The following is a 26,455-nucleotide window of genomic DNA, read 5'->3' as shown; positions in this document are numbered from 1 at the left end:
TGATAACACAACGTGAGGTCGAGCGTTGTCAGGAAGAAGAATCACTTTCCGTCGTCACTCGCAATTGGTGGTCGTTTTTGGTCCAATGCTTGCTTCAACTTGTACAATTGGTGTCGATAACGATCAGCCGTGACAGTCTCATGCGGATTTAACAATTCATAGTACACTATCTCACCAAATACAGAGCATTACTTTTGAACCGTCAATATTGCGTCTCAGAGTGGATGTTGATGGTTCGCCTGGATCCACCCATGATTTTCTGCGTTTCGGATTATCAAAATAAATCCACTTTTCATCCCCAGTAACAATCCGAGACAAAAGACTCTTCTTTTCAGTTGATCCACTCGTCGACGAATTTTCGCACTTCTTCCAAATTATCAAAGTGTGCATCCTCTAAAGCGTGTTGCATCCACCGGAACAAATAATAATCGCATGGAGCAATGTCCGGAGAATACGCGGGTGCGGTAAGACTTCCCATTCGAGCTCTAATAGTGTTTCTTTCACTGATAACGCAACGTGAGGTCGAGCGTTGTCACGAAGAAGAATCACTTTCCGTCGTTACTCGCAATTGGTGGTCGTTTTTGGTCCAATGCTTGCTTCAACTTGTACAATTGGTGTCGATAACGATCAGCCGTGACAGTCTCATGCGGATTTAACAGCTCATAGTACACTATCCCACCAAATACAGAGCATTACTTTTGAACCGTGAATATTGCGTCTCCGAGTGGATGTTGATGGTTCGCCTGGATCCACCCATGATTTTCTGCGTTTCGGATTATCAAAATAGATCCACTTTACATCCCCAGTAACAATCCGAGACAAAAGACTCTTCTTTTTTTGCCTGGCGATCAACGAAATGCAAATGTTCAACCGGTTCGCAATGGCACTTTCCGATAATTCATGTCGAACCCATTTCCCTTCTTTCTGAATTTTTCCCATTTCATGTAAATGTTTGGTAACTGTTGTACGATCAACATTTAATGCTCTGGCAAGTTCTGAAGTGGATTGTGTTGGATGTTCGTCCAATAATGCTTGCAAATCTGCATTTTCAAGCTTTCTTGGTTGTCCCGAGCGTTCTTTGTCCTTCGCATCAGTATCACCACTTTTAAAGCGTCTAAACCAGTATTCACACGTCTTAATTGATGGGGCAGAATCACCATAAGTTTCCACAAGAATTCTATAACCGTCAGCCGCAGTTTTCTTTTGATTAAAAAACAAAAGCAACGCATGTCGAAAATGCTGTTTCGGAAGTTGCATTTTTACGATGATATAAACGCGACTGTTATTGCATCTATTGCTATAATGCTACTAAATGTCATGGATAATGTCAAGACTGTAAGAAACAACAGTTATCGGAAGCAGCTATTGGAACAAACTGACACTACAGCCATCTGTTGCAAAACCCTCAAAACTAAATCACACTCCTAATAATATAATTAATTTATAGCTTGCATGCTGAAATTAATCAACTTAATTCACAGTTGCACGATTGATTGAAATTGATCAGTGAGTATCTTACCTGCTTGGATCGTACTCGACAAGCCGATCGATCGTCGGATCCAGCAACAGTTCGGCGGGGATCGGACGTTGCACCCCGAGAGTGGCCACGTCCTCGTGTTTCTTCAAACGACTCTCGACGCCCTCCAGGTTTTCTATAATTTTATTCGTCTTCGATCTTAGGTCCGCATGAATTTCGTTGATCGCTCTCTCCTGCCGCTGCGTCTGCGTAAGCAATTCGTCGGATTTTGGCAACAGGTCGTCCACGGAGGTCTTGGTCCCCATCTACCAAATTATTGGTATTAATACTACGTTAATATTAATGCTCAGTCGATTGGAATATCAATTTGTATCAGCGATTATCGATTTTAATAGCCACCAAGTTTGTTATATTACACTTGCTTCGAAACTTACCACTACGTTCCAAACTTGATCCATCTTTTCGGAGACGGTGAGCATTGGGTGCATCTGTTCGACGATACGATCGATCTTGCTTTGTTTCACTGGTGCTTCAGTTGTCGTTAAGTTAAGCCGATTCTGCCGATCTCCTCCGTACTTCTTCTCGACGATAGCCTCGTGCACATCGGTAATCATGTTGTACATCGCTCCAAGATTGTCCGATACCAGATTCATGTGGAATTGAAGCTTCCGATCCATGTTACCTGTCGCTTGTCTCAGATTCTCGATTTCGATCGTCATGTGATTCATCACTTCATTGCTCATGGCCTTCGTGATCTCGATGACGCTCATACTGACAGGCTTCTTTTCACTTGCCTCGGCGTTTATATCGTCATTTTGTAAGAAATTATTATCGAGCTGATTCTTAAGATTGACGAGCTTATGATCGATATCGGAGACCTTCTGATCCAACGAGACTAGTTTTTCGCCAAGTGTTTCCGGAGACCGATCATTCCGATCGTGATGGATCATGTGTATCAACGGGGCTGTAGCATTAAATTTATATAATGCAGAGAGTTTCAATTATTGAAATCAATTTTATATAATTTATATAAAACAAACCAGATTTAAGAATAAATTTAATAAAGTTAATATACTCGCGATATTATTATATAATAATGAAAAAATATGTAAAAATATTCTAACCAGTTTCTGCTCGAGTTATCTCTCTGCGTTTTTTTTTAATAACTCTGATACACTCTATTTCTTGTACACCGCGTGCAAATTATATATTCTTATATGTATGCGCGAGGGGAGAAACCGTAAACTGGCTACCCATACAGCACGAAAACATTTCAGAAATATTTCAGAAGTATTTCATCTGACAGATGAAAGCATCTCATAAACATTGCAAAATGTTTCTGCAACAGTTATGAGACAACTCCGGAATAGCAAAATGTCCGCGACACTTGCATTCAAAACTTTATAGAAAGGTTGCCGAAAGGCATAGATCAATCTGCAACCTTTCTGAAATATTGCCGAAAGATTATTAAAATAGCTGAAATCTTTTTGATATGTTACTGAAGGTTAATTGAAATAATTTTGAAACTTTTCTATGATGTTGCACACAAATTACAAAGCTCTTATTAAAATCAATTGAAAATACTTCAGAAATTATATTTAAATTTATTATACGAGTATCAGAAGATTGCAAATACTAAAAAGTTATAATCAAAATTATATATAAAATGTATTTATTATTTTTATTGTACGTTTTTATTTAATATTTGCAATCTAATTAATATAATAAATATGCTTAATGAAAAAAATACATAATATATATAAGATGTATATAGATATGCACATACATAGCTAAACCAAGTATTCACCAAGTTTCCCTTTAAAAAGCGTGAATTGTTGGCACGTTGACAAAGAGCCATTCTTATATTATATATTTCCCTTTTTCTTCCTCCAAATGGTTGATTAAAAGGAAAGAATTATATAGATGTATAATTCTCTGTTCAACCAACGCTTATATTTGAAAGAAAAAGAGGATACGTGAAGATAATGCATTTTTTTGTCAACTGGTAGCTTCACTAAAGATCGAATACTTGGTCTAGGTATATATATATAATTTTACTTTTTACAATATTCACATTTTTTCAAATTTATTGCATGTGGTAGGTTTTAGAAACATTTCTGTTGCAACATTTCGTATGACACATTGCGGAATCCTTTGAGAAATGTTGCATATGAAATGTGAAATCTTGAAATGATTTTAAAACTTCCTGAAAGCTTTCTGTATTAATCGGTGCTGTATGGGAAAGAATTATATAGATGTATAATTCTCTGTTCAACCAACGCTTATATTTGAAAGAAAAAAAGGATACGTGAAGATAATGCATTTTTTTGTCAACCGGTTAGCTTCACTAAAGATCGAATACTTGGTCTAGGTATATATATATATATATATATATAATTTTACTTTTTACAATATTCACATTTTTTCAAATTTATTGCACGTGGTAGGTTTTAGAAACATTTCTGTTGCAACATTTCGTATGACACATTGCGGAATCCTTTGAGAAATGTTGCATATGAAATGTGAAATCTTGAAATGATTTTAAAACCTTCCTGAAAGCTTTCTGTATTAATCGGTGCTGTATGGGAAAGAATTATATAGATATATAATTCTCTGTTCAACCAACGCTTATATTTGAAAGAAAAAGAGGATACGTGAAGATAATGCATTTTTTTGTCAACTGGTAGCTTCACTAAAGATCGAATACTTGGTCTAGGTATATATATATAATTTTACTTTTTACAATATTCACATTTTTTCAAATTTATTGCATGTGGTAGGTTTTAGAAACATTTCTGTTGCAACATTTCGTATGACACATTGCGGAATCCTTTGAGAAATGTTGCATATGAAATGTGAAATCTTGAAATGATTTTAAAACTTCCTGAAAGCTTTCTGTATTAATCGGTGCTGTATGGGAAAGAATTATATAGATGTATAATTCTCTGTTCAACCAACGCTTATATTTGAAAGAAAAAAAGGATACGTGAAGATAATGCATTTTTTTGTCAACCGGTTAGCTTCACTAAAGATCGAATACTTGGTCTAGGTATATATATATATATATATATATAATTTTACTTTTTACAATATTCACATTTTTTCAAATTTATTGCACGTGGTAGGTTTTAGAAACATTTCTGTTGCAACATTTCGTATGACACATTGCGGAATCCTTTGAGAAATGTTGCATATGAAATGTGAAATCTTGAAATGATTTTAAAACCTTCCTGAAAGCTTTCTGTATTAATCGGTGCTGTATGGGAAAGAATTATATAGATATATAATTCTCTGTTCAACCAACGCTTATATTTGAAAGAAAAAGAGGATACGTGAAGATAATGCATTTTTTTGTCAACTGGTAGCTTCACTAAAGATCGAATACTTGGTCTAGGTATATATATATAATTTTACTTTTTACAATATTCACATTTTTTCAAATTTATTGCACGTGGTAGGTTTTAGAAACATTTCTGTTGCAACATTTCGTATGACATATTGCGGAATCCTTTGAGAAATGTTGCATATGAAATGTGAAATCTTGAAATGATTTTAAAACCTTCCTGAAAGCTTTCTGTATTAATCGGTGCTGTATGGGAAAGAATTATATAGATGTATAATTCTCTGTTCAACCAACGCTTATATTTGAAAGAAAAAAAGGATACGTGAAGATAATGCATTTTTTTGTCAACCGGTTAGCTTCACTAAAGATCGAATACTTGGTCTAGGTATATATATATATATATAATTTTACTTTTTACAATATTCACATTTTTTCAAATTTATTGCACGTGGTAGGTTTTAGAAACATTTCTGTTGCAACATTTCGTATGACACATTGCGGAATCCTTTGAGAAATGTTGCATATGAAATGTGAAATCTTGAAATGATTTTAAAACCTTCCTGAAAGCTTTCTGTATTAATCGGTGCTGTATGGGAAAGAATTATATAGATATATAATTCTCTGTTCAACCAACGCTTATATTTGAAAGAAAAAGAGGATACGTGAAGATAATGCATTTTTTTGTCAACTGGTAGCTTCACTAAAGATCGAATACTTGGTCTAGGTATATATATATAATTTTACTTTTTACAATATTCACATTTTTTCAAATTTATTGCACGTGGTAGGTTTTAGAAACATTTCTGTTGCAACATTTCGTATGACACATTGCGGAATCCTTTGAGAAATGTTGCATATGAAATGTGAAATCTTGAAATGATTTTAAAACCTTCCTGAAAGCTTTCTGTATTAATCGGTGCTGTATGGGTAAATAAATGGGCACACTTAGCTCCGTTAAAAAGCTGCGTGTATCGCCTACTTACTGTCTTCGGTGTGACTTCCGCTCCCATTTTCGCCGACCTTCGCTGCGTGAATAGCTTCCGCTGACATAATAGGATACGTATTGAAAAGTTTCAGGTCCAGCGTCCTGAGTTTCGTAATGACCGCATCCGTTTTATCGATATTGTCATTTACACGCGAGTCGAGAGCTTCGACTCGTCTCATCAAGTGTTCCACCGCCTTGTCTAAATTCTCGATTCGTTGCAACTTCGACTCCAAAGTCGACACTATCACTTCGAATACATTGAACAGGTATTGTTCTCTGCAACAAATCATATTCATCGTCTTCATTTGAACAGTCGCACTTCATCGCCGTGTATAATTACTTATATCTTCAATGACATAAAATTAGACGTTCTTACATACTTTTTACACCCTTTACCGTTACCACGAAATGAGCATTCACGATTATCTTAATATTCTTGTCTCAGCGATAGCTTTTGCAACTTTATTATTGGAAAATCATCTACGACCAAATTACTCGATTTCAAAGAAAATGTTTGAAACATGTTCGTACGTTATATAGCATCGTAAACCCGAACACTCGTGATGGCTCAATCGTCTTACCGAGGATACCGTACACTGCGTTTTATGTCATTAGCATAAAGATAATATCGCGTGACACACGATTATGAATACATTCGCCAAACTAAATGGAAAGTTCCCGTAATCGGGGTATCGACAAGCTTTGGGAGTATGATCGACCGGTTTACGTAACGACCGTTTAACCGTTCGGTTCTCCCTTCGCTCCGTCTCTCTAGAAGAGATCTGTTATTACGGTAGGTACATTGCGGAACCATCATGCACTTCATCTTTTCACACGAATTAACAGGGAAAGAAGAAGAGGAAACGTTGGAAGAAACTCGTAATTCCCCCGCCGGGGAAGAGTCTCACCTATTTCGTTGCGAGTTGCGAGAGGACGGCTGCAGCGTGACGCCGGCGGTACTGTTGCTATGGCTTGGACTGCGCGTGCTACGCTGGTCAGCGGATGTTCGAGGTAGCCGAGGACTCCCCGCTAAGACGAAGCCCAAGAGGCAGAAAGCGATGACGAGCACCGTTCGTCTCATAATTGCAGAGTCCTTGTGAATCCTGGATCCCGACGGAGAAAACCCTGATCGAGGCCTACGCTCGACGCCGCGAACGCATAGTTAACGACGCACGGAGAAGACGGAGACGGGGACTCCAAGCAATCGGATGATCCGTCAAGTGTCCTCCAAGTGGGCGAATGCTGCGCGCGATTTCGCCTAACGCTTTCCACTTTCCTTCTCCTCGTCTACGTCGTTACGTGCGAATATACATTTAACTTGCGGTCCACGTTCGCATGCACGCGCGAGCACTCCGATTCATCACATGCTGTCTCGCCGAGTGCGCGTGTGTGCGTGTGTGTTGAGTGAAACCGCAACTAAAATTCATTCATATCGCGAATTCCGCTCGTCCGCTCATAACTGCGGTCGAGGAACTCGACTTACGTAAAATCTCTCTGCTCTTCTTTACGTGCCCGTGCGTGCGTGTGCACCTCGATAAATGTATATGTACAGAACGAGCGTGGCGTTATTGAAAAACAACGCGGCCGCGATTGTCGGACGATTTTCGCTCGAGAGTAATGTCGATCGTTAGGTCGTTATACGCGACTGATTTTCTTCCGCGTGCACCGATTGACCGAATTTCAACCGCGAGAGTTCTCCGGAACGGAATGGTAATGTCAACACTGACGCACACGCACTTCCACTTCTTCCCCGTAGGCAGGAGGAACTTGAATTTTTTTCTAAGCGTAGAAGAACGTTCGATTCGGCCGAGATGAAGGCAGACTCGGGAAGCTGATGACTTTGGTCACTGTAGTAACGGTCCTCCGCAGACGTCGATCTTCCTCTTGTTCCCCCTTTGATTATCGCATCTCTTCTTTCTTCCTTACGATTCCACCGCTATCTTCATCGCCGATCGTGTCTTCTTGCCAATCGACTTCTTCAGAGGATGGGAGGCGCGCAACATAAAGGACAGCTGACAAACGAATTTGTTACTTCAACTGCTGGTTGCAAAATGATCGCGACGGAGGTGTCGAATGAACCGATAAAAAAGAATGAAGATGCGCGCTGCGGTCAGGATATGCACGTGCGTGGTGAAGAGTCAAGTCGCGCGTAGACACGAAGTGATCGGCCTCTTCTTCTTGTTCGTTTTTTCTACAACGTGTCGACAGCGACCGTGAAACCGCCGCTGATCGGAGCCGCGCGAGTAATGTACATCCCGCGGTATCGCGCGCGAAACAACACGGCTACGGCATCGCACGTCGGCCGCGGGTAACCGACGGGAACGACACGGGGGGCACGCAGTTTCGGTCAACTGTAAGACGGACTTACTTTCACATTTAAGTGGCCGCGCGAGCGAGCGCGAGCGCACTCGAGACAGTCGCGACAGCCACTCCGGAACCCTTCCCTCCTCTTCGTCCTCCTCCACCTCCACCATCGGCGACTTGGACTCTCTCGCTACCATTCCTTTTCAACTCCTGGTCCCATTCTCGTCCAGTCTCGGTCGACCTGTACAGGTGGCAGTGAAGGCGGTGAAAGGGTGGGGTAACCACAGGAATCGGGGAACCTTTCCCCCTGCGAACTGCCGCATAGGCCGTGCGCAACGAGTTGCGACGGGGACCTTTTGCAGAAACGAAACCGAGAGTGCTACTCGAATGAAAGGAGACCGCGTCGAGGGGCCCCCCGAATTGTGAATTTTCATTCAAGATATACATGATCGGCGTCCGCTCCAAGTTTCGTTCCATCCCGATTGTCAGTCAAAATCCTTGGAACACCTGCAAGAAGAGGCACTATTTTTATTTATGACAGAATCCGGAAATGCAGAAAATGCAATCTTTTATTTGCGACTTGTAATTTTGAGAATTTACCGTTGAATACGTTAACTATGCGCAAGATCAGAGTGATCTCTGTAATAATAATAATAATCCCTCAGCCCGAGAGCCAAAGTTAACAACTCACTAATTTTAACTACTTTCTTTCCATCCCGATTGTCAGTTAAAATCCTTGAAACACCTGCAAGAAGAGGCACTATTTTTATTTATGACAGAATCCGGAAAAGCAGAAAATGCAATCTTTTATTTGCGACTTGTAATTTTGAGAATTTACCGTTGAATACGTTAACTATGCGCAAGATCAGAGTGATGTCTGTAATAATAATAATAATCCCTCAGCCCGAGAGCCAAAGTTAACAACTCACTAATTTTAACTACTTTCTTTCCATCCCGATTGTCAGTCAAAATCCTTGGAACACCTGCAAGAAGAGGCACTATTTTTATTTATGACAGAATCCGGAAATGCAGAAAATGCAATCTTTTATTTGCGACTTGTAATTTTGAGAATTTACCGTTGAATACGTTAACTATGCGCAAGATCAGAGTGATCTCTGTAATAATAATAATAATCCCTCAGCCCGAGAGCCAAAGTTAACAACTCACTAATTTTAACTACTTTCTTTCCATCCCGATTGTCAGTTAAAATCCTTGAAACACCTGCAAGAAGAGGCACTATTTTTATTTATGACAGAATCCGGAAAAGCAGAAAATGCAATCTTTTATTTGCGACTTGTCATTTTGAGAATTTACCGTTGAATACGTTAACTATGCTCAAGATCAGAGTGATCTCTGTAATAATAATAATAATCCCTCAGCCCGAGAGCCAAAGTTAACAACTCATTAATTTTAACTACTTTCTTTCCATCCCGATTGTCAGTCAAAATCCTTGAAACACCTGCAAGAAGAGGCACTATTTTTATTTATGACAGAATCCGGAAAAGCAGAAAATGCAATCTTTTATTTGCGACTTGTAATTTTGAGAATTTACCGTTGAATACGTTAACTATGCGCAAGATCAGAGTGATGTCTGTAATAATAATAATAATCCCTCAGCCCGAGAGCCAAAGTTAACAACTCACTAATTTTAACTACTTTCTTTCCATCCCGATTGTCAGTCAAAATCCTTGAAACACCTGCAAGAAGAGGCACTATTTTTATTTATGACAGAATCCGGAAAAGCAGAAAATGCAATCTTTTATTTGCGACTTGTAATTTTGAGAATTTACCGTTGAATACGTTAACTATGCGCAAGATCAGAGTGATGTCTGTAATAATAATAATAATCCCTCAGCCCGAGAGCCAAAGTTAACAACTCACTAATTTTAACTACTTTCTTTCCATCCCGATTGTCAGTCAAAATCCTTGAAACACCTGCAAGAAGAGGCACTATTTTTATTTATGACAGAATCCGGAAAAGCAGAAAATGCAATCTTTTATTTGCGACTTGTAATTTTGAGAATTTACCGTTGAATACGTTAACTATGCGCAAGATCAGAGTGATGTCTGTAATAATAATAATAATCCCTCAGCCCGAGAGCCAAAGTTAACAACTCACTAATTTTAACTACTTTCTTTCCATCCCGATTGTCAGCCAAAATCCTTGGAACACCTGCAAGAAGAGGCACTATTTTTATTTATGACAGAATCCGGAAATGCAGAAAATGCAATCTTTTATTTGCGACTTGTAATTTTGAGAATTTACCGTTGAATACGTTAACTATGCGCAAGATCAGAGTGATCTCTGTAATAATAATAATAATCCCTCAGTCCGAGCCCCAAAGTTAACAACTCACTAATTTTAACTACTTTCTTTCCATCCCGATTGTCAGTCAAAATCCTTGAAACACCTGCAAGAAGAGGCACTATTTTTATTTATGACAGAATCCGGAAAAGCAGAAAATGCAATCTTTTATTTGCGACTTGTCATTTTGAGAATTTACCGTTGAATACGTTAACTATGCTCAAGATCAGAGTGATCTCTGTAATAATAATAATAATCCCTCAGCCCGAGAGCCAAAGTTAACAACTCATTAATTTTAACTACTTTCTTTCCATCCCGATTGTCAGTCAAAATCCTTGAAACACCTGCAAGAAGAGGCACTATTTTTATTTATGACAGAATCCGGAAAAGCAGAAAATGCAATCTTTTATTTGCGACTTGTAATTTTGAGAATTTACCGTTGAATACGTTAACTATGCGCAAGATCAGAGTGATGTCTGTAATAATAATAATAATCCCTCAGCCCGAGAGCCAAAGTTAACAACTCACTAATTTTAACTACTTTCTTTCCATCCCGATTGTCAGCCAAAATCCTTGGAACACCTGCAAGAAGAGGCACTATTTTTATTTATGACAGAATCCGGAAATGCAGAAAATGCAATCTTTTATTTGCGACTTGTCATTTTGAGAATTTACCGTTGAATACGTTAACTATGCGCAAGATCAGAGTGATGTCTGTAATAATAATAATAATCCCTCAGCCCGAGAGCCAAAGTTAACAACTCACTAATTTTAACTACTTTCTTTCCATCCCGATTGTCAGTCAAAATCCTTGAAACACCTGCAAGAAGAGGCACTATTTTTATTTATGACAGAATCCGGAAAAGCAGAAAATGCAATCTTTTATTTGCGACTTGTAATTTTGAGAATTTACCGTTGAATACGTTAACTATGCGCAAGATCAGAGTGATGTCTGTAATAATAATAATAATCCCTCAGCCCGAGAGCCAAAGTTAACAACTCACTAATTTTAACTACTTTCTTTCTATCCCGATTGTCAGTCAAAATCCTTGGAACACCTGCAAGAAGAGGCACTATTTTTATTTATGACAGAATCCGGAAATGCAGAAAATGCAATCTTTTATTTGCGACTTGTAATTTTGAGAATTTACCGTTGAATACGTTAACTATGCGCAAGATCAGAGTGATGTCTGTAATAATAATAATAATCCCTCAGCCCGAGAGCCAAAGTTAACAACTCACTAATTTTAACTACTTTCTTTCCATCCCGATTGTCAGTCAAAATCCTTGAAACACCTGCAAGAAGAGGCACTATTTTTATTTATGACAGAATCCGGAAAAGCAGAAAATGCAATCTTTTATTTGCGACTTGTAATTTTGAGAATTTACCGTTGAATACGTTAACTATGCGCAAGATCAGAGTGATGTCTGTAATAATAATAATAATCCCTCAGCCCGAGAGCCAAAGTTAACAACTCACTAATTTTAACTACTTTCTTTCCATCCCGATTGTCAGCCAAAATCCTTGGAACACCTGCAAGAAGAGGCACTATTTTTATTTATGACAGAATCCGGAAATGCAGAAAATGCAATCTTTTATTTGCGACTTGTAATTTTGAGAATTTACCGTTGAATACGTTAACTATGCGCAAGATCAGAGTGATCTCTGTAATAATAATAATAATCCCTCAGTCCGAGCCCCAAAGTTAACAACTCACTAATTTTAACTACTTTCTTTCCATCCCGATTGTCAGTCAAAATCCTTGAAACACCTGCAAGAAGAGGCACTATTTTTATTTATGACAGAATCCGGAAAAGCAGAAAATGCAATCTTTTATTTGCGACTTGTCATTTTGAGAATTTACCGTTGAATACGTTAACTATGCTCAAGATCAGAGTGATCTCTGTAATAATAATAATAATCCCTCAGCCCGAGAGCCAAAGTTAACAACTCATTAATTTTAACTACTTTCTTTCCATCCCGATTGTCAGTCAAAATCCTTGAAACACCTGCAAGAAGAGGCACTATTTTTATTTATGACAGAATCCGGAAAAGCAGAAAATGCAATCTTTTATTTGCGACTTGTAATTTTGAGAATTTACCGTTGAATACGTTAACTATGCGCAAGATCAGAGTGATGTCTGTAATAATAATAATAATCCCTCAGCCCGAGAGCCAAAGTTAACAACTCACTAATTTTAACTACTTTCTTTCCATCCCGATTGTCAGCCAAAATCCTTGGAACACCTGCAAGAAGAGGCACTATTTTTATTTATGACAGAATCCGGAAATGCAGAAAATGCAATCTTTTATTTGCGACTTGTCATTTTGAGAATTTACCGTTGAATACGTTAACTATGCGCAAGATCAGAGTGATGTCTGTAATAATAATAATAATCCCTCAGCCCGAGAGCCAAAGTTAACAACTCACTAATTTTAACTACTTTCTTTCCATCCCGATTGTCAGTCAAAATCCTTGAAACACCTGCAAGAAGAGGCACTATTTTTATTTATGACAGAATCCGGAAAAGCAGAAAATGCAATCTTTTATTTGCGACTTGTAATTTTGAGAATTTACCGTTGAATACGTTAACTATGCGCAAGATCAGAGTGATGTCTGTAATAATAATAATAATCCCTCAGCCCGAGAGCCAAAGTTAACAACTCACTAATTTTAACTACTTTCTTTCTATCCCGATTGTCAGTCAAAATCCTTGGAACACCTGCAAGAAGAGGCACTATTTTTATTTATGACAGAATCCGGAAATGCAGAAAATGCAATCTTTTATTTGCGACTTGTAATTTTGAGAATTTACCGTTGAATACGTTAACTATGCTCAAGATCAGAGTGATCTCTGTAATAATAATAATAATCCCTCAGCCCGAGAGCCAAAGTTAACAACTCATTAATTTTAACTACTTTCTTTCCATCCCGATTGTCAGTCAAAATCCTTGAAACACCTGCAAGAAGAGGCACTATTTTTATTTATGACAGAATCCGGAAAAGCAGAAAATGCAATCTTTTATTTGCGACTTGTAATTTTGAGAATTTACCGTTGAATACGTTAACTATGCGCAAGATCAGAGTGATCTCTGTAATAATAATAATAATCCCTCAGCCCGAGAGTCAAAGTTAACAACTCATTAATTTTAACTACTTTCTTTCCATCCCGATTGTCAGTCAAAATCCTTGAAACACCTGCAAGAAGAGGCACTATTTTTATTTATGACAGAATCCGGAAAAGCAGAAAATGCAATCTTTTATTTGCGACTTGTAATTTTGAGAATTTACCGTTGAATACGTTAACTATGCGCAAGATCAGAGTGATGTCTGTAATAATAATAATAATCCCTCAGCCCGAGAGCCAAAGTTAACAACTCACTAATTTTAACTACTTTCTTTCCATCCCGATTGTCAGCCAAAATCCTTGGAACACCTGCAAGAAGAGGCACTATTTTTATTTATGACAGAATCCGGAAATGCAGAAAATGCAATCTTTTATTTGCGACTTGTAATTTTGAGAATTTACCGTTGAATACGTTAACTATGCGCAAGATCAGAGTGATGTCTGTAATAATAATAATAATCCCTCAGCCCGAGAGCCAAAGTTAACAACTCACTAATTTTAACTACTTTCTTTCCATCCCGATTGTCAGCCAAAATCCTTGGAACACCTGCAAGAAGAGGCACTATTTTTATTTATGACAGAATCCGGAAAAGCAGAAAATGCAATCTTTTATTTGCGACTTGTAATTTTGAGAATTTACCGTTGAATACGTTAACTATGCGCAAGATCAGAGTGATGTCTGTAATAATAATAATAATCCCTCAGCCCGAGAGCCAAAGTTAACAACTCATTAATTTTAACTACTTTCTCGATTTCTCGAAAGAATTGTTTCTTCAGCTGCGAGTACAAAATTCGATCTTGTAAAAAGCGATCATTTATGAGTTTGTTAGCTGGTGTGCATAAATTTCTATGAAGTTCTTCCGAGAAAACTTCAACAATAAGATAAAAGAGGAAGAAAGGAGAACTGACATTTACATATCTTGCAATTTCAGGTATGATATCATGTTTGCTCATGAGGATATTACATCGCTCTCGTGAAGCTAATATGCTGCAGCCTATGATCTAGATTTCCAATGTACATACAGACAATGACTAGTCGTGAGTGTCTGATGTAAGTTGGGAATTGCATAAGGTATTTTTCCGTAGCTGATAAATAATGCCCGTCGTAATCTCACAGAATGCCGTGATCAACAATGCGTGTCGAATGTATCGGAATTCCGAAGATCGTGCTACGGGGGAGAGAGAGAGAGAGAGAGAGAGAACGAGAAGAGCAAGAGAGGAAGAAAAAATGCAAGTACAGAAATAGCGCTAAAGCGAGAATGGGAACGAGGAGGAATACACAGGAAAGGCGAGTAAGTGCTGTAAAGTAAATGAAGTGGATAGAAGGATGGCGGAAATAACAGCAGCGAACGAGCGGCGCGCATTGTCCGCCTAACGATCGATCTGGCTGATCGTTGGGCAGTTTACTTCCACTTGGGCGGATTATAAATGGAGAATCGAGAGGCAACTTCGAGAGCTGCGGGCGAAGTTTTGCACGTTTGTACTGGAGGATACTGGAGTAAGGCCGAATCGCAGGCCGCGCGACTGTCGGAGAGCGGATATATCGCCTTGAAATATCCGAGCCCGCTGTGATACAATCTCCGCGATTATTATGTACTCTCAATCGCACGTTGTGCAATATCGAAGATCAATGGAAAAAAAACGGAACCTTCTCGAAAACTTTCAGTCGTATTCAGTGCGGGAGATTGCGCCTCAGTCATCTGACGGAGTCAGTTATGCCAATGTCCCATTTAAAATTGCGCTTGCATCAAAGCTGCAATTATGCAAAAGTCAGGAAGATAATTCCACGACTACGACGAGATCATTAACATAGCATCATGATTATTCACACGCATGAGATAAACTTGGACGTGTGAAACGTGACGCAAAGTCGGACCGCGATATGAAAATGAATTTCAATATAGCTTAGAGAATAATTATGTAAGTTATAATATATTTTCCTTACAGTATTCTTATGATGAACACTATTTTTTGGGATTAATCATGTCATCAAGACTAAAAATATGTGCATAACAATAATTGAATTCTCCCAACAATCGATTTCGCTTCACTGACCACCAGATTGAACTGAGAGATAAATGTTGTTTTGTTTCCGAGTTAACAGTATTATCAAAAAATTAAAAAATGGAGGCAATCAAATTCCCTCGATAAATAAGTTCGAAATATTCAAATTAATCGTCGTAGGCAGTGCACCTCTCGTAATTGCATACCTAATTCAACCGTGTCTATTTTTTACAACACCACGAAATAACAGAAGCTCCATGATATTCGATGATAGTTTTCATTTCATCGGATTCCTCTATCTAAATAGTGATTACATCACACTTTCGAAAACGAAAGTGCAACGTATGAAAGTCCCGATTACGTAAGCAGCTAGCACAAGTTGGTAGGTTCGTAAATTGTATAGGGTCGCCACGTGTGAACGCTGCCTTTGCCAACACCATCGAATAATCATGATTACCTCGATTATTATTGAATAATCATCGATTATACAATGTATTATTTGTTCTTGAAATGAATTTTCTCTTATCGATAATTAATCTTCTCCAATGCATCTAATCTAATCGATTTAATCTAATCGATTAGATTTAATGCAATTCATTTTCTCCTTGCACGTACATCATATAGCGACGAATGTTCCAACATTCAAGTCGCTTTCTACAATTTTGATATTAAAGTTCTTTCCTTTCGTTTCCTATTTATTTTTTCATTTGAAGGATTAAGAATATTGCTCGGTTTGCAGGTAAACTTGTTTCGGATAATTCGCATTCCATGCGTATCTTGTGCAAAAATAGTAAAATTGCAACGATAGATGCATGTTTAAAGCTCAGTAACGAAGATTCTTCGCGACGTTTCCACTGGTATACTTGACGCACTCGTATTGTCTCGGGAAACACTATCGTGGGGAATGTGGTTCCTCTCGACCGGGGAAACGGGTAAAGGCACTTTAATTGGAGAAATGGTGGTCAGTATTTCGCCACGCCTCACTCCTCTCATTTTCTACCTTTCTCTGTTGCGTATTTCGTGTAAAAATGACCGATAGATATAAGCGACACGCCACGCTCGCGAGCCTTTCGTTCAAAGTAACGTTAAGGGGGGAGCCTGCTTTAGAACGCTGAAAATAAGGTATATTTTACGAATTGTTTTTGGAGAAACTATACAGCGGATCATTATAAAACTTTTATGCATTTATTAGTACATGTTTAAAGATAACAAAATTATTTTTTGATTTGAATATATCGCTTGTAGAGGTCGTCCTGGAGAAATCTTAGTGCAGCCGCGTCGCCGGCACTGCAAATTGGTGAGCATTCTCCTGCCTCCAAATTTCGTCCAAACTGAAAAATTGAAATATGTTCTCGTTATTTATGAATTCCCATCGTCGAGAAACCAAAGAGAGAAGAAAAAAGTTGAAAAGTGCCAGAATGGTGGAGCTTAGAACACAAAAGTACGATTTTTAGGCAAAGTTGTTGAACTTTTTCATGCAAAAGTAATTGTTTAACTTAATGTTTTTATGAATATTAAAGGTTCATCGACGATGGGAATTCATAAATAACGAGAAAATATTTCAATTTTTCAGTTTGGATGAAATTTGGAGGCAGGAGAATGCTCACCAATTTACAACGCCGGCTGCACTAAGGTGCCTCCAGGACGACCTCTACGGGCGATATATTCAAGTAAAAAAATAATTTTTTTATCTTTAAACATGTACTAATAAATGCATTTGAATATATCGCTTGTAGAGGTCGTCCTGGAGAAACTTAGTGCAGCCGCGTCGCCGGCATTGCAAATTGGTGAGCATTCTCCTGCCTCCAAATTTCGTCCAAACTGAAAAATTGAAATATGTTCTCGTTATTTATGAATTCCCATCGTCGATGAACCAAAGAGAGAAGAAAAAAGTTGAAAAGTGCCAAAATGGTGGAGCTTAGAACACAAAAGTACGATTTTTAGGCAAAGTTGTTGAACTTTTTCATGCAAAAGTAATTGTTTAACTTAATGTTTTTATGAATATTAAAGGTTCATCGACGATGGGAATTCGTAAATAACGAGAAAATATTTCAATTTTTCAGTTTGGATGAAATTTGGAGGCAGGAGAATGCTCACCAATTTACAACGCCGGCTGCACTAAGGTGCCTCCAGGACGACCTCTACGGGCGATATATTCAAGTAAAAAAATAATTTTTTTATCTTTAAACATGTACTAATAAATGCATTTGAATATATCGCTTGTAGAGGTCGTCCTGGAGAAACTTAGTGCAGCCGCGTCGCCGGCATTGCAAATTGGTGAGCATTCTCCTGCCTCCAAATTTCGTCCAAACTGAAAAATTGAAATATGTTCTCGTTATTTATGAATTCCCATCGTCGATGAACCAAAGAGAGAAGAAAAAAGTTGAAAAGTGCCAAAATGGTGGAGCTTAGAACACAAAAGTACGACTTTTAGGCAAAGTTGTTGAACTTTTTCATGCAAAAGTAATTGTTTAACTTAATGTTTTTATGAATATTAAAGGTTCATCGACGATGGGAATTCGTAAATAACGAGAAAATATTTCAATTTTTCAGTTTGGATGAAATTTGGAGGCAGGAGAATGCTCACCAATTTACAACGCCGGCTGCACTAAGGTGCCTCCAGGACGACCTCTACAGGCGATATATTCAAATCAAAAAATAATTTTTTTTATCTTTAAACATGTACTAATAAATGCATCAAAGTTTTATGCATTTATTAGTACATGTTTAAAGATAAAAAAAATTATTTTTGATTTGAATATATCGCTTGTAGAGGTCGTCCCGGAGAAACTTAGTGCAGCCGCGTCGCCGGCACTGCAAATTGGTGAGCATTCTCCTGCCTCCAAATTTCGTCCAAACTGAAAAATTGAAATATGTTCTCGTTATTTATGAATTCCCATCGTCGATGAACCAAAGAGAGAAGAAAAAAGTTGAAAAGTGCCAAAATGGTGGAGCTTAGAACGCAAAAGTACGATTTTTAGGCAAAGTTGTTGAACTTTTTCATGCAAAAATAATTGTTTAACTTAATGTTTTTATGAATATTAAAGGTTCATCGACGATGGGAATTCATAAGTAACGAGAAAATATTTCAATTTTTCAGTTTGGATGAAATTTGGAGGCAGGAGAATGCTCACCACTTTACAACGCCGGCTGCACTAAGATGCCTCCAGGACGACCTCTACAGGCGATATATTCAAATCAAAAAATAATTTTTTTATCTTTAAACATGCACTAATAAATGCATCAAAGTTTTATGCATTTATTAGTACATGTTTGAAGATAAAAAAAATTATTTTTTGATTTGAATGTATCGCTTGTAGAGGTCGTCCTGGAGAAACTTAGTGCAGCCGCGTCGCCGGCACTGCAAATTGGTGAGCATTCTCCTGCCTCCAAATTTCGTCCAAACTGAAAAATTGAAATATGTTCTCGTTATTTATGAATTCCCATCGTCGATGAACCAAAGAGAGAAGAAAAAAGTTGAAAAGTGCCAAAATGGTGGAGCTTAGAACGCAAAAGTACGATTTTTAGGCAAAGTTGTTGAACTTTTTCATGCAAAAATAATTGTTTAACTTAATGTTTTTATGAATATTAAAGGTTCATCGACGATGGGAATTCATAAGTAACGAGAAAATATTTCAATTTTTCAGTTTGGATGAAATTTGGAGGCAGGAGAATGCTCACCAATTTACAACGCCGGCTGCACTAAGGTGCCTCCAGGACGACCTCTACGGGCGATATATTCAAATAAAAAAATAATTTTTTTATCTTTAAACATGTACTAATAAATGCATCAAAGTTTTATAATGATCCGCTGTATAGTTTCTCCAAAAAATTCGTAAAATTATACCTTATTTTCAGCGTTCTAAAGCAGGCTCCCCCCTTAAAGGTGAGCGACTGCTTCGACATATCCGGTGCCGAACCGGCGTCGTGAGGCCCGAGATATCGGAACGAGAACTAACGTAATATTTAATCAGCTTTCTTGAATAATAGTATGACAGCATTGCTTTGATCCGATCGAACGGATCGGCAAAGATATTACATAGCAAGCTCAATGTTTCTCGTAATGATAATGATGCTAAAAATTTATGACCCAACGCGTGATAACAAGCAAACTGATATAAGTGGCGTTCGTCCACGACCACCGCAGTGACGCCGGCATTGGCAAGCTCCAGCAGATCACATAAACATCCACTCGACGAGTCTCCAGCGAGACAGAAGACAGAGCCGTCCGTTGTTATTAGAGCGCTATCTTAACAAACATTCAAGTGACATCGCGCGATTTTCGATTTGCGAGTTATTAGTCGAATTAAGTCTAAATATGGCAAGCGACGACGTCATTTTGGAAGAACGATTACATAATTACCTAACGAGGTATATAAAAAAGTCCAAATTAGTAGCTCCAAAATTTTACATTACCAACGGTGCCAAAAAAGGTGACAACTATGTCGGTCTCATTTATCGCGTTACAATCGAGAGCAACGAGAATGGCGAGATCGAGAAAAGGCGGTTGATTGTAAAGACCGCTCGCGCAATTCTCATACCCGGAGCGCCGGATTTCACAAACATGTTCCAACGCGAAATGTTCTTCTATCAGGAGGCAGTGCCTACCTTCAGAGAGACTTTAAAGGAACACGGGATCATCGAGCGCTTTCCCACTTTTTACGACGCCGAGGGTGAAATGGGAAAAGAGGTAATTACACGTGCCATCGTTAAATGGAGAGATTGTATAGAAAATGTCTCTTTTATCTCCGCGTGATAAGATAAGATTCACCATAATTATACAGGTTTTACCTTGCTCCGTTTTTCTGCATTGCATGCAGATCGAGCTTCTGTGCCTCTCGCGTGAAAAATCCTTTTATTCGAAATGTCAGGCTATTACGTATTAAATTACGTACTGTTCAAGTCAAGTTTTTCAAGAAGTGTACGTTTACTTTCGCGAGCGAGCCATCTAATTACCGGACAGCCTGCTCTATACGTTCATACACACGCACACATATAGGAACACTGCATAATGTACTTAGAATCGATTATATCTGCTTGTATCACCGAATAGAAACTTGAAAAGCGTCGAAAAATTGCGGAAGATACACCGTCGAACATATCGCTCCTGTCGGCTGTTTTCTTATATAAACTTTGTACACGGTAACTTTCGAATGGAGAACCCAAGGGTTGCAATTTAGAGAGAGAGAAAGTCCGAGAACGCCTCTTTCTTCTTTTCTATCGCAACATAAATCTCGATGTCGAGATTAATTGAATTTTAAGATTCCATAATTCGAGAAAACCGTTTGCACGATAAAACGGTGTCCATTTCTAAATGCAGATCAATCACTATCGAAAGATATTGCGTAATTGCAAAGGTTAACCGGGCTAAGGCTCATTTGATAATATTTAAACCAGTTTATAACACGTGCACACATACAGACACGAATGCGTACGTGCATAAAGCACTGGATCAATACGCCTTTACAGTCGCGTTTCCTTTCGCGATGACGTCTGTGCAGATCGTATTCTTTCAATGCGCGAGGCTTATCAAGAAGCTCTAACAGCATTACGAAATTTATCATCCTAAAAATATGCAGAATGGACAAAAATACTCAAAGTTATCGCCGAGATGATAACCGATAAGCGTGCAGCGATATCACGAGTCACAATTGAACAACATCTGGAATTGTTTCGCACGAACTTAAAACTTTGCGTCCCGTGATATCGTTTTCGAAGATTCTTCTTCTTTATTTAGCTCCTTTGAGAGAAGTTACGTTGTACAACCAGTTTTGGGTACTTCGGCCGTCTGTGATACCGTATTCGAAAAAAAGAAGAAATTGCAGGCTGTGCGAGCGTAAATAAATGTAAAATTTACATTACGCACGCACACGCACACGCTCTTCGCACGTATCACGCTTGATTGCAATCGACTATTTAACGATGGCACGTGTAATTACCTCTTTTCCCATTTCACCCTCGGCGTCGTAAAAAGTGGGAAAGCGCTCGATGATCCCGTGTTCCTTTAAAGTCTCTCTGAAGGTAGGCACTGCCTCCTGATAGAAGAACATTTCGCGTTGGAACATGTTTGTGAAATCCGGCGCTCCGGGTATGAGAATTGCGCGAGCGGTCTTTACAATCAACCGCCTTTTCTCGATCTCGCCATTCTCGTTGCTCTCGATTGTAACGCGATAAATGAGACCGACATAGTTGTCACCTTTTTTGGCACCGTTGGTAATGTAAAATTTTGGAGCTACTAATTTGGACTTTTTTATATACCTCGTTAGGTAATTATGTAATCGTTCTTCCAAAATGATGTCGTCGCTTGCCATATTTAGACTTAATTCGACTAATAACTCGCAAATCGAAAATCGCGCGATGTCACTTGAATGTTTGTTAAGATAGCGCTCTAATAACAACGGACGGCTCTGTCTTCTGTCTCGCTGGAGACTCGTCGAGTGGATGTTTATGTGATCTGCTGGAGCTTGCCAATGCCGGCGTCACTGCGGTGGTCGTGGACGAACGCCACTTATATCAGTTTGCTTGTTATCACGCGTTGGGTCATAAATTTTTAGCATCATTATCATTACGAGAAACATTGAGCTTGCTATGTAATATCTTTGCCGATCCGTTCGATCGGATCAAAGCAATGCTGTCATACTATTATTCAAGAAAGCTGATTAAATATTACGTTAGTTCTCGTTCCGATATCTCGGGCCTCACGACGCCGGTTCGGCACCGGATATGTCGAAGCAGTCGCTCACCTTTAAGGGGGGGGCCTACTTTAGAACGCTGAAAATAAGGTATAATTTTACGAATTTTTTTGGAGAAACTATACAGCGGATCATTATAAAACTTTGATGCATTTATTAGTACATGTTTAAAGATAAAAAAATTATTTTTTTATTTGAATATATCGCCCGTAGAGGTCGTCCTGGAGGCACCTTAGTGCAGCCCGGCGTTGTAAATTGGTGAGCATTCTCCTGCCTCCAAATTTCATCCAAACTGAAAAATTGAAATATTTTCTCGTTATTTATGAATTCCCATCGTCGATGAACCTTTAATATTCATAAAAACATTAAGTTAAACAATTACTTTTGCATGAAAAAGTTCAACAACTTTGCCTAAAAATCGTACTTTTGTGTTCTAAGCTCCACCATTTTGGCACTTTTCAACTTTTTTCTTCTCTCTTTGGTTCATCGACGATGGGAATTCATAAATAACGAGAACATATTTCAATTTTTCAGTTGGGACGAAATTTGGAGGCAGGAGAATGCTCACCAATTTGCAGTGCCGGCGACGCGGCTGCACTAAGTTTCTCCAGGACGACCTCTACAAGCGATAATTCAAATCAAAAAATAATTTTTTTTATCTTCAAACATGTACTAATAAATGCATAAAACTTTGATGCATTTATTAGTGCATGTTTAAAGATAAAAAAATTATTTTTTTGATTTGAATATATCGCCTGTAGAGGTCGTCCTGGAGGCATCTTAGTGCAGCCGGCGTTGTAAATTGGTGAGCATTCTCCTGCCTCCAAATTTCATCCAAACTGAAAAATTGAAATATTTTCTCGTTATTATGAATTCCCATCGTCGATGAACCTTTAATATTCATAAAAACATTAAGTTAAACAATTACTTTTGCATGAAAAAGTTCAACAACTTTGCCTAAAAATCGTACTTTTGTGTTCTAAGCTCCACCATTTTGGCACTTTTCAACTTTTTTCTTCTCTCTTTGGTTCATCGACGATGGGAATTCATAAATAACGAGAACATATTTCAATTTTTCAGTTTGGACGAAATTTGGAGGCAGGAGAATGCTCACCAATTTGCAGTGCCGGCGACGCGGCTGCACTAAGATTTCTCCAGGACGACCTCTACAAGCGATATATTCAAATCAAAAATAATTTTTTTTATCTTCAAACATGTACTAATAAATGCATAAAACTTTGATGCATTTATTAGTACATGTTTAAAGATAAAAAAATTATTTTTTTATTTGAATATATCGCCCGTAGAGGTCGTCCTGGAGGCACCTTAGTGCAGCCGGCGTTGTAAATTGGTGAGCATTCTCCTGCCTCCAAATTTCATCCAAACTGAAAAATTGAAATATTTTCTCGTTATTTATGAATTCCCATCGTCGATGAACCTTTAATATTCATAAAAACATTAAGTTAAACAATTACTTTTGCATGAAAAAGTTCAACAACTTTGCCTAAAAATCGTACTTTTGTGTTCTAAGCTCCACCATTTTGGCACTTTTCAACTTTTTTCTTCTCTCTTTGGTTCATCGACGATGGGAATTCATAAATAACGAGAACATATTTCAATTTTTCAGTTTGGACGAAATTTGGAGGCAGGAGAATGCTCACCAATTTGCAGTGCCGGCGACGCGGCTGCACTAAGTTTCTCCAGGACGACCTTACAAGCGATATATTCAAATCAAAAAATAATTTTTTTTATCTTCAAACATGTACTAATAAATGCATAAAACTTTGATGCATTTATTAGTACATGTTAAAGATAAAAAAAATTATTTTTGTTTGAATATATCGCCTGTAGAGGTCGTCCTGGAGGCACCTTAGTGCAGCCGGCGTTGTAAATTGGTGAGCATTCTCCTGCCTCCAAATTTATCCAAACTGAAAAATTGAAATATTTTCTCGTTATTTATGAATTCCCATCGTCGATGAACCTTTAATATTCATAAAAACATTAAGTTAAACAATACTTTTGCCATGAAAAAGTTCAACACTTTGCCTAAAAATCGTACTTTTGTGTTCTAAGCTCCACCATTTTGGCACTTTTCAACTTTTTTCTTCCTCTTGGTTCATCGACGATGGGAATTCATAAATAACGAGAACATATTTCAATTTTTCAGTTTGGACGAAATTTGGAGGCAGGAGAATGCTCACCAATTTGCAATGCCGGCGACGCGGCTGCACTAATTTCTCCAGACGGACTCTACAAAGCGATATTTCAAATCAAAAAATTTTTTTTATCTTCAAACATTTACTAATTAAATGCATAAAACTTTGATGCATTTATTATACATTTTAAAGATAAAAAACTATTTGTTTATTTTGAATATATCGCCCGTAAGATCGTCCTGGAGGCACCTTATGAGCCGGCGTTGTAAATTGGTGAGCATTCTCCTGCCTCAAATTTTCCAAACTGAAAAATTGAAATATTTTCTCGTTATTTACGAATTCCCATCGTCGATGAACCTTTTAAGTATTCATAAAAACATTAAGTAAACAATTACTTTTGCATGAAAAAGTTCAACAACTTTGCCTAAAAATCGTCTTGTTTGTTCTAAGCTCCACCATTTTGGCACTTTTCAACTTTTTCTTCTCTCTTTGTTCATCGACGATGGAATCATAATAACGAGAACATTTTCAATTTTCAGTTTGGACGAAATTTGAGGCAGGAGATGTGCTCACAATTGTGCAATGCCGGCGACGCGGCTGCACTAAGTGTTCTCAGGACGACCTCTACAAAGCGATATGTCAAATGCATTTATTAGTACATGTTTAAAGATAAAAAAATTATTTTTGATTTTTGAATATATCGCCGTAGAGGTCGTCCTGGAGGCACTAGTGCAGCCGGCGTTGTAAATTGTGAGCATTCTCCTGCCTCCAAATTTCTCCAAACTGAAAATTGAAATATTTTCTCGTTATTTATGAATTCCCACGTCGATGAACCTTTAATATTCATAAAAACATTAAGTTAAACAATTATTGCATGAAAAAGTTCAACAACTTTGCCTAAAAATCTACTTTTTGTGTTCTAAGCTCCACCATTTTGCACTTTTCAACTTTTTCTTCTCTCTCTTGGTTCATCGACGATGGGAATTCATAAATAACGAGACTATATTTCAATTTTTCAGTTTGGAGAAATTTGGAGCAGGAGAATGCTCACCAATTTGCAATGCCGGCGACGCGGCTGCACTACAGTTTCTCCAAGACGACCTCTACAAGCGATATATTCAAATAAAAATAATTTTTTTATCTTCAAACATGTTATAATAAATGCAAAACTTTGATGCATTATTAGTACATGTTTAAAGAAAAAAAAAATTTATTTTTTGATTTGAATATTGCCTGTAGAGTCGTCCTGGAGCATCCTTAGTGCAGCCGGCATTGTAAATGTTGAGCATTCTCCTGCCTCCAAATTCGTCCAAACTGAAAAATTGAAATATTTTCTCGTTATTTATGAATTCCCATACGTCGATGAACCTTTAATATTTCATAAAAAATTAGCTAAACAATTACTTTGCATGAAAAAGTTCAACAACTTTGCCTAAAAATCGTACTTTTGTGTTCTAAGCTCCACCATTTGGCACTTTTCTACTTTTTCTTCTCTCTTTGTTCATCGACGATGGGAATTCATAAATAACGAGAAAATATTTCAATTTTTCAGTTTGGACGAAATTTGAGGCAGGGAGAATGCTCACCAATTTACAATGCGCGGCTGCACTAAGTGCCTCCAGGACGACCTCTACAGGCGATATATTCAAATAAAAAAATAATTTTTTTTATCTTTAAACATGTACTAATATGCATCAAAGTTTTATAATGATCCGCTGTATAGTTCTCCAAAAACAATTCGTAAAATTATACCCTATTTCAACGTCTAAAGCAGCTCCCCCTTAACGTTTACTTTGAACGAAAGGCTCGCGAGCGTGGCGTGTCCTTATTTATCTATCGGTCATTTTTACACGAAATACCAACAGAGAAAGTAGAAAGATGAGGAGTGAGGCGTGGCGATAATACTGACCACATTCTCAATTTAAGTGCCTTAGCCCGTTTCCGGTTGAGAGGAACCACATTTCCCCACGATATGTTTCCCGAGACAATACGAGTGCGGTCAAGTTAACCAGTGGAACGTCGCGAAGAATCTTCGTTACTGAGCTTTAAACATGCATCTC

At 38.0% G+C, this 26,455-nt stretch overlaps 1 protein-coding gene and 1 long non-coding RNA gene across 51 annotated transcripts; one reads left to right on the top strand and one right to left on the bottom strand.

Annotated features, from left to right (window-relative positions):
• Positions 1-1,391: 1,391 nt before the first annotated feature.
• On the bottom strand, positions 1,392-14,273 carry LOC105274774. Of its 50 annotated transcripts, none has more exons than XM_026974963.1 (9): positions 12,756-13,094; positions 12,609-12,662; positions 12,042-12,424; positions 10,376-11,948; positions 9,424-10,282; positions 6,714-9,330; positions 5,804-6,081; positions 1,912-2,441; positions 1,392-1,782 (listed from the first exon to the last, which is right to left on the bottom strand). In XM_026974963.1, the coding sequence occupies exons 6-9, from the start codon at positions 6,884-6,886 to the stop codon at positions 1,516-1,518; spliced, it is 1,248 nt and encodes a 415-aa protein (XP_026830764.1). In that variant the 5' UTR covers positions 6,887-9,330; positions 9,424-10,282; positions 10,376-11,948; positions 12,042-12,424; positions 12,609-12,662; positions 12,756-13,094; the 3' UTR covers positions 1,392-1,515. The 50 variants fall into 50 exon arrangements, with proteins under 50 accessions (XP_026830764.1, XP_026830765.1, XP_026830727.1 ...); XM_026974964.1 differs by lacking the exons at positions 12,609-12,662; positions 12,756-13,094 and having other exon boundaries at positions 10,376-10,758; positions 10,943-10,996; positions 11,090-11,948; positions 12,042-12,253; XM_026974926.1 differs by adding an exon at positions 14,184-14,273 and having other exon boundaries at positions 12,042-14,090.
• A 139-nt stretch (positions 14,274-14,412) lies between these two features.
• LOC109610685 lies at positions 14,413-14,740 on the top strand. Its single transcript, XR_002192973.2, has 2 exons — positions 14,413-14,594; positions 14,661-14,740. It is a non-coding gene; the product is annotated as an uncharacterized LOC109610685 (long non-coding RNA).
• The last annotated feature ends 11,715 nt before the right edge of the window (positions 14,741-26,455 follow it).

This window comes from Ooceraea biroi, chromosome 14 (genome assembly GCF_003672135.1).
Source record: "Ooceraea biroi isolate clonal line C1 chromosome 14, Obir_v5.4, whole genome shotgun sequence".
NCBI lineage: Eukaryota > Metazoa > Arthropoda > Insecta > Hymenoptera > Formicidae > Ooceraea > Ooceraea biroi.
Note: the sequence above shows the minus strand (reverse complement) of the source record. Positions and strands in the feature narration are given on the sequence as shown.

Coding starts and splice junctions, on each gene's coding strand:
- LOC105274774 (XM_026974926.1), bottom strand. CDS start 6,886: ATGAGACGAACGGTGCTCGTCATCGCTTTCTGCCTCTTGGGCTTCGTC. Junction 6,082..6,713: donor CGCAACTCGCAACGAAATAG/GTGAGACTCTTC, acceptor GATTTGTTGCAG/AGAACAATACCTGTTCAATG. Junction 1,783..1,911: donor ATCAAGTTTGGAACGTAGTG/GTAAGTTTCGAA, acceptor ATAATTTGGTAG/ATGGGGACCAAGACCTCCGT.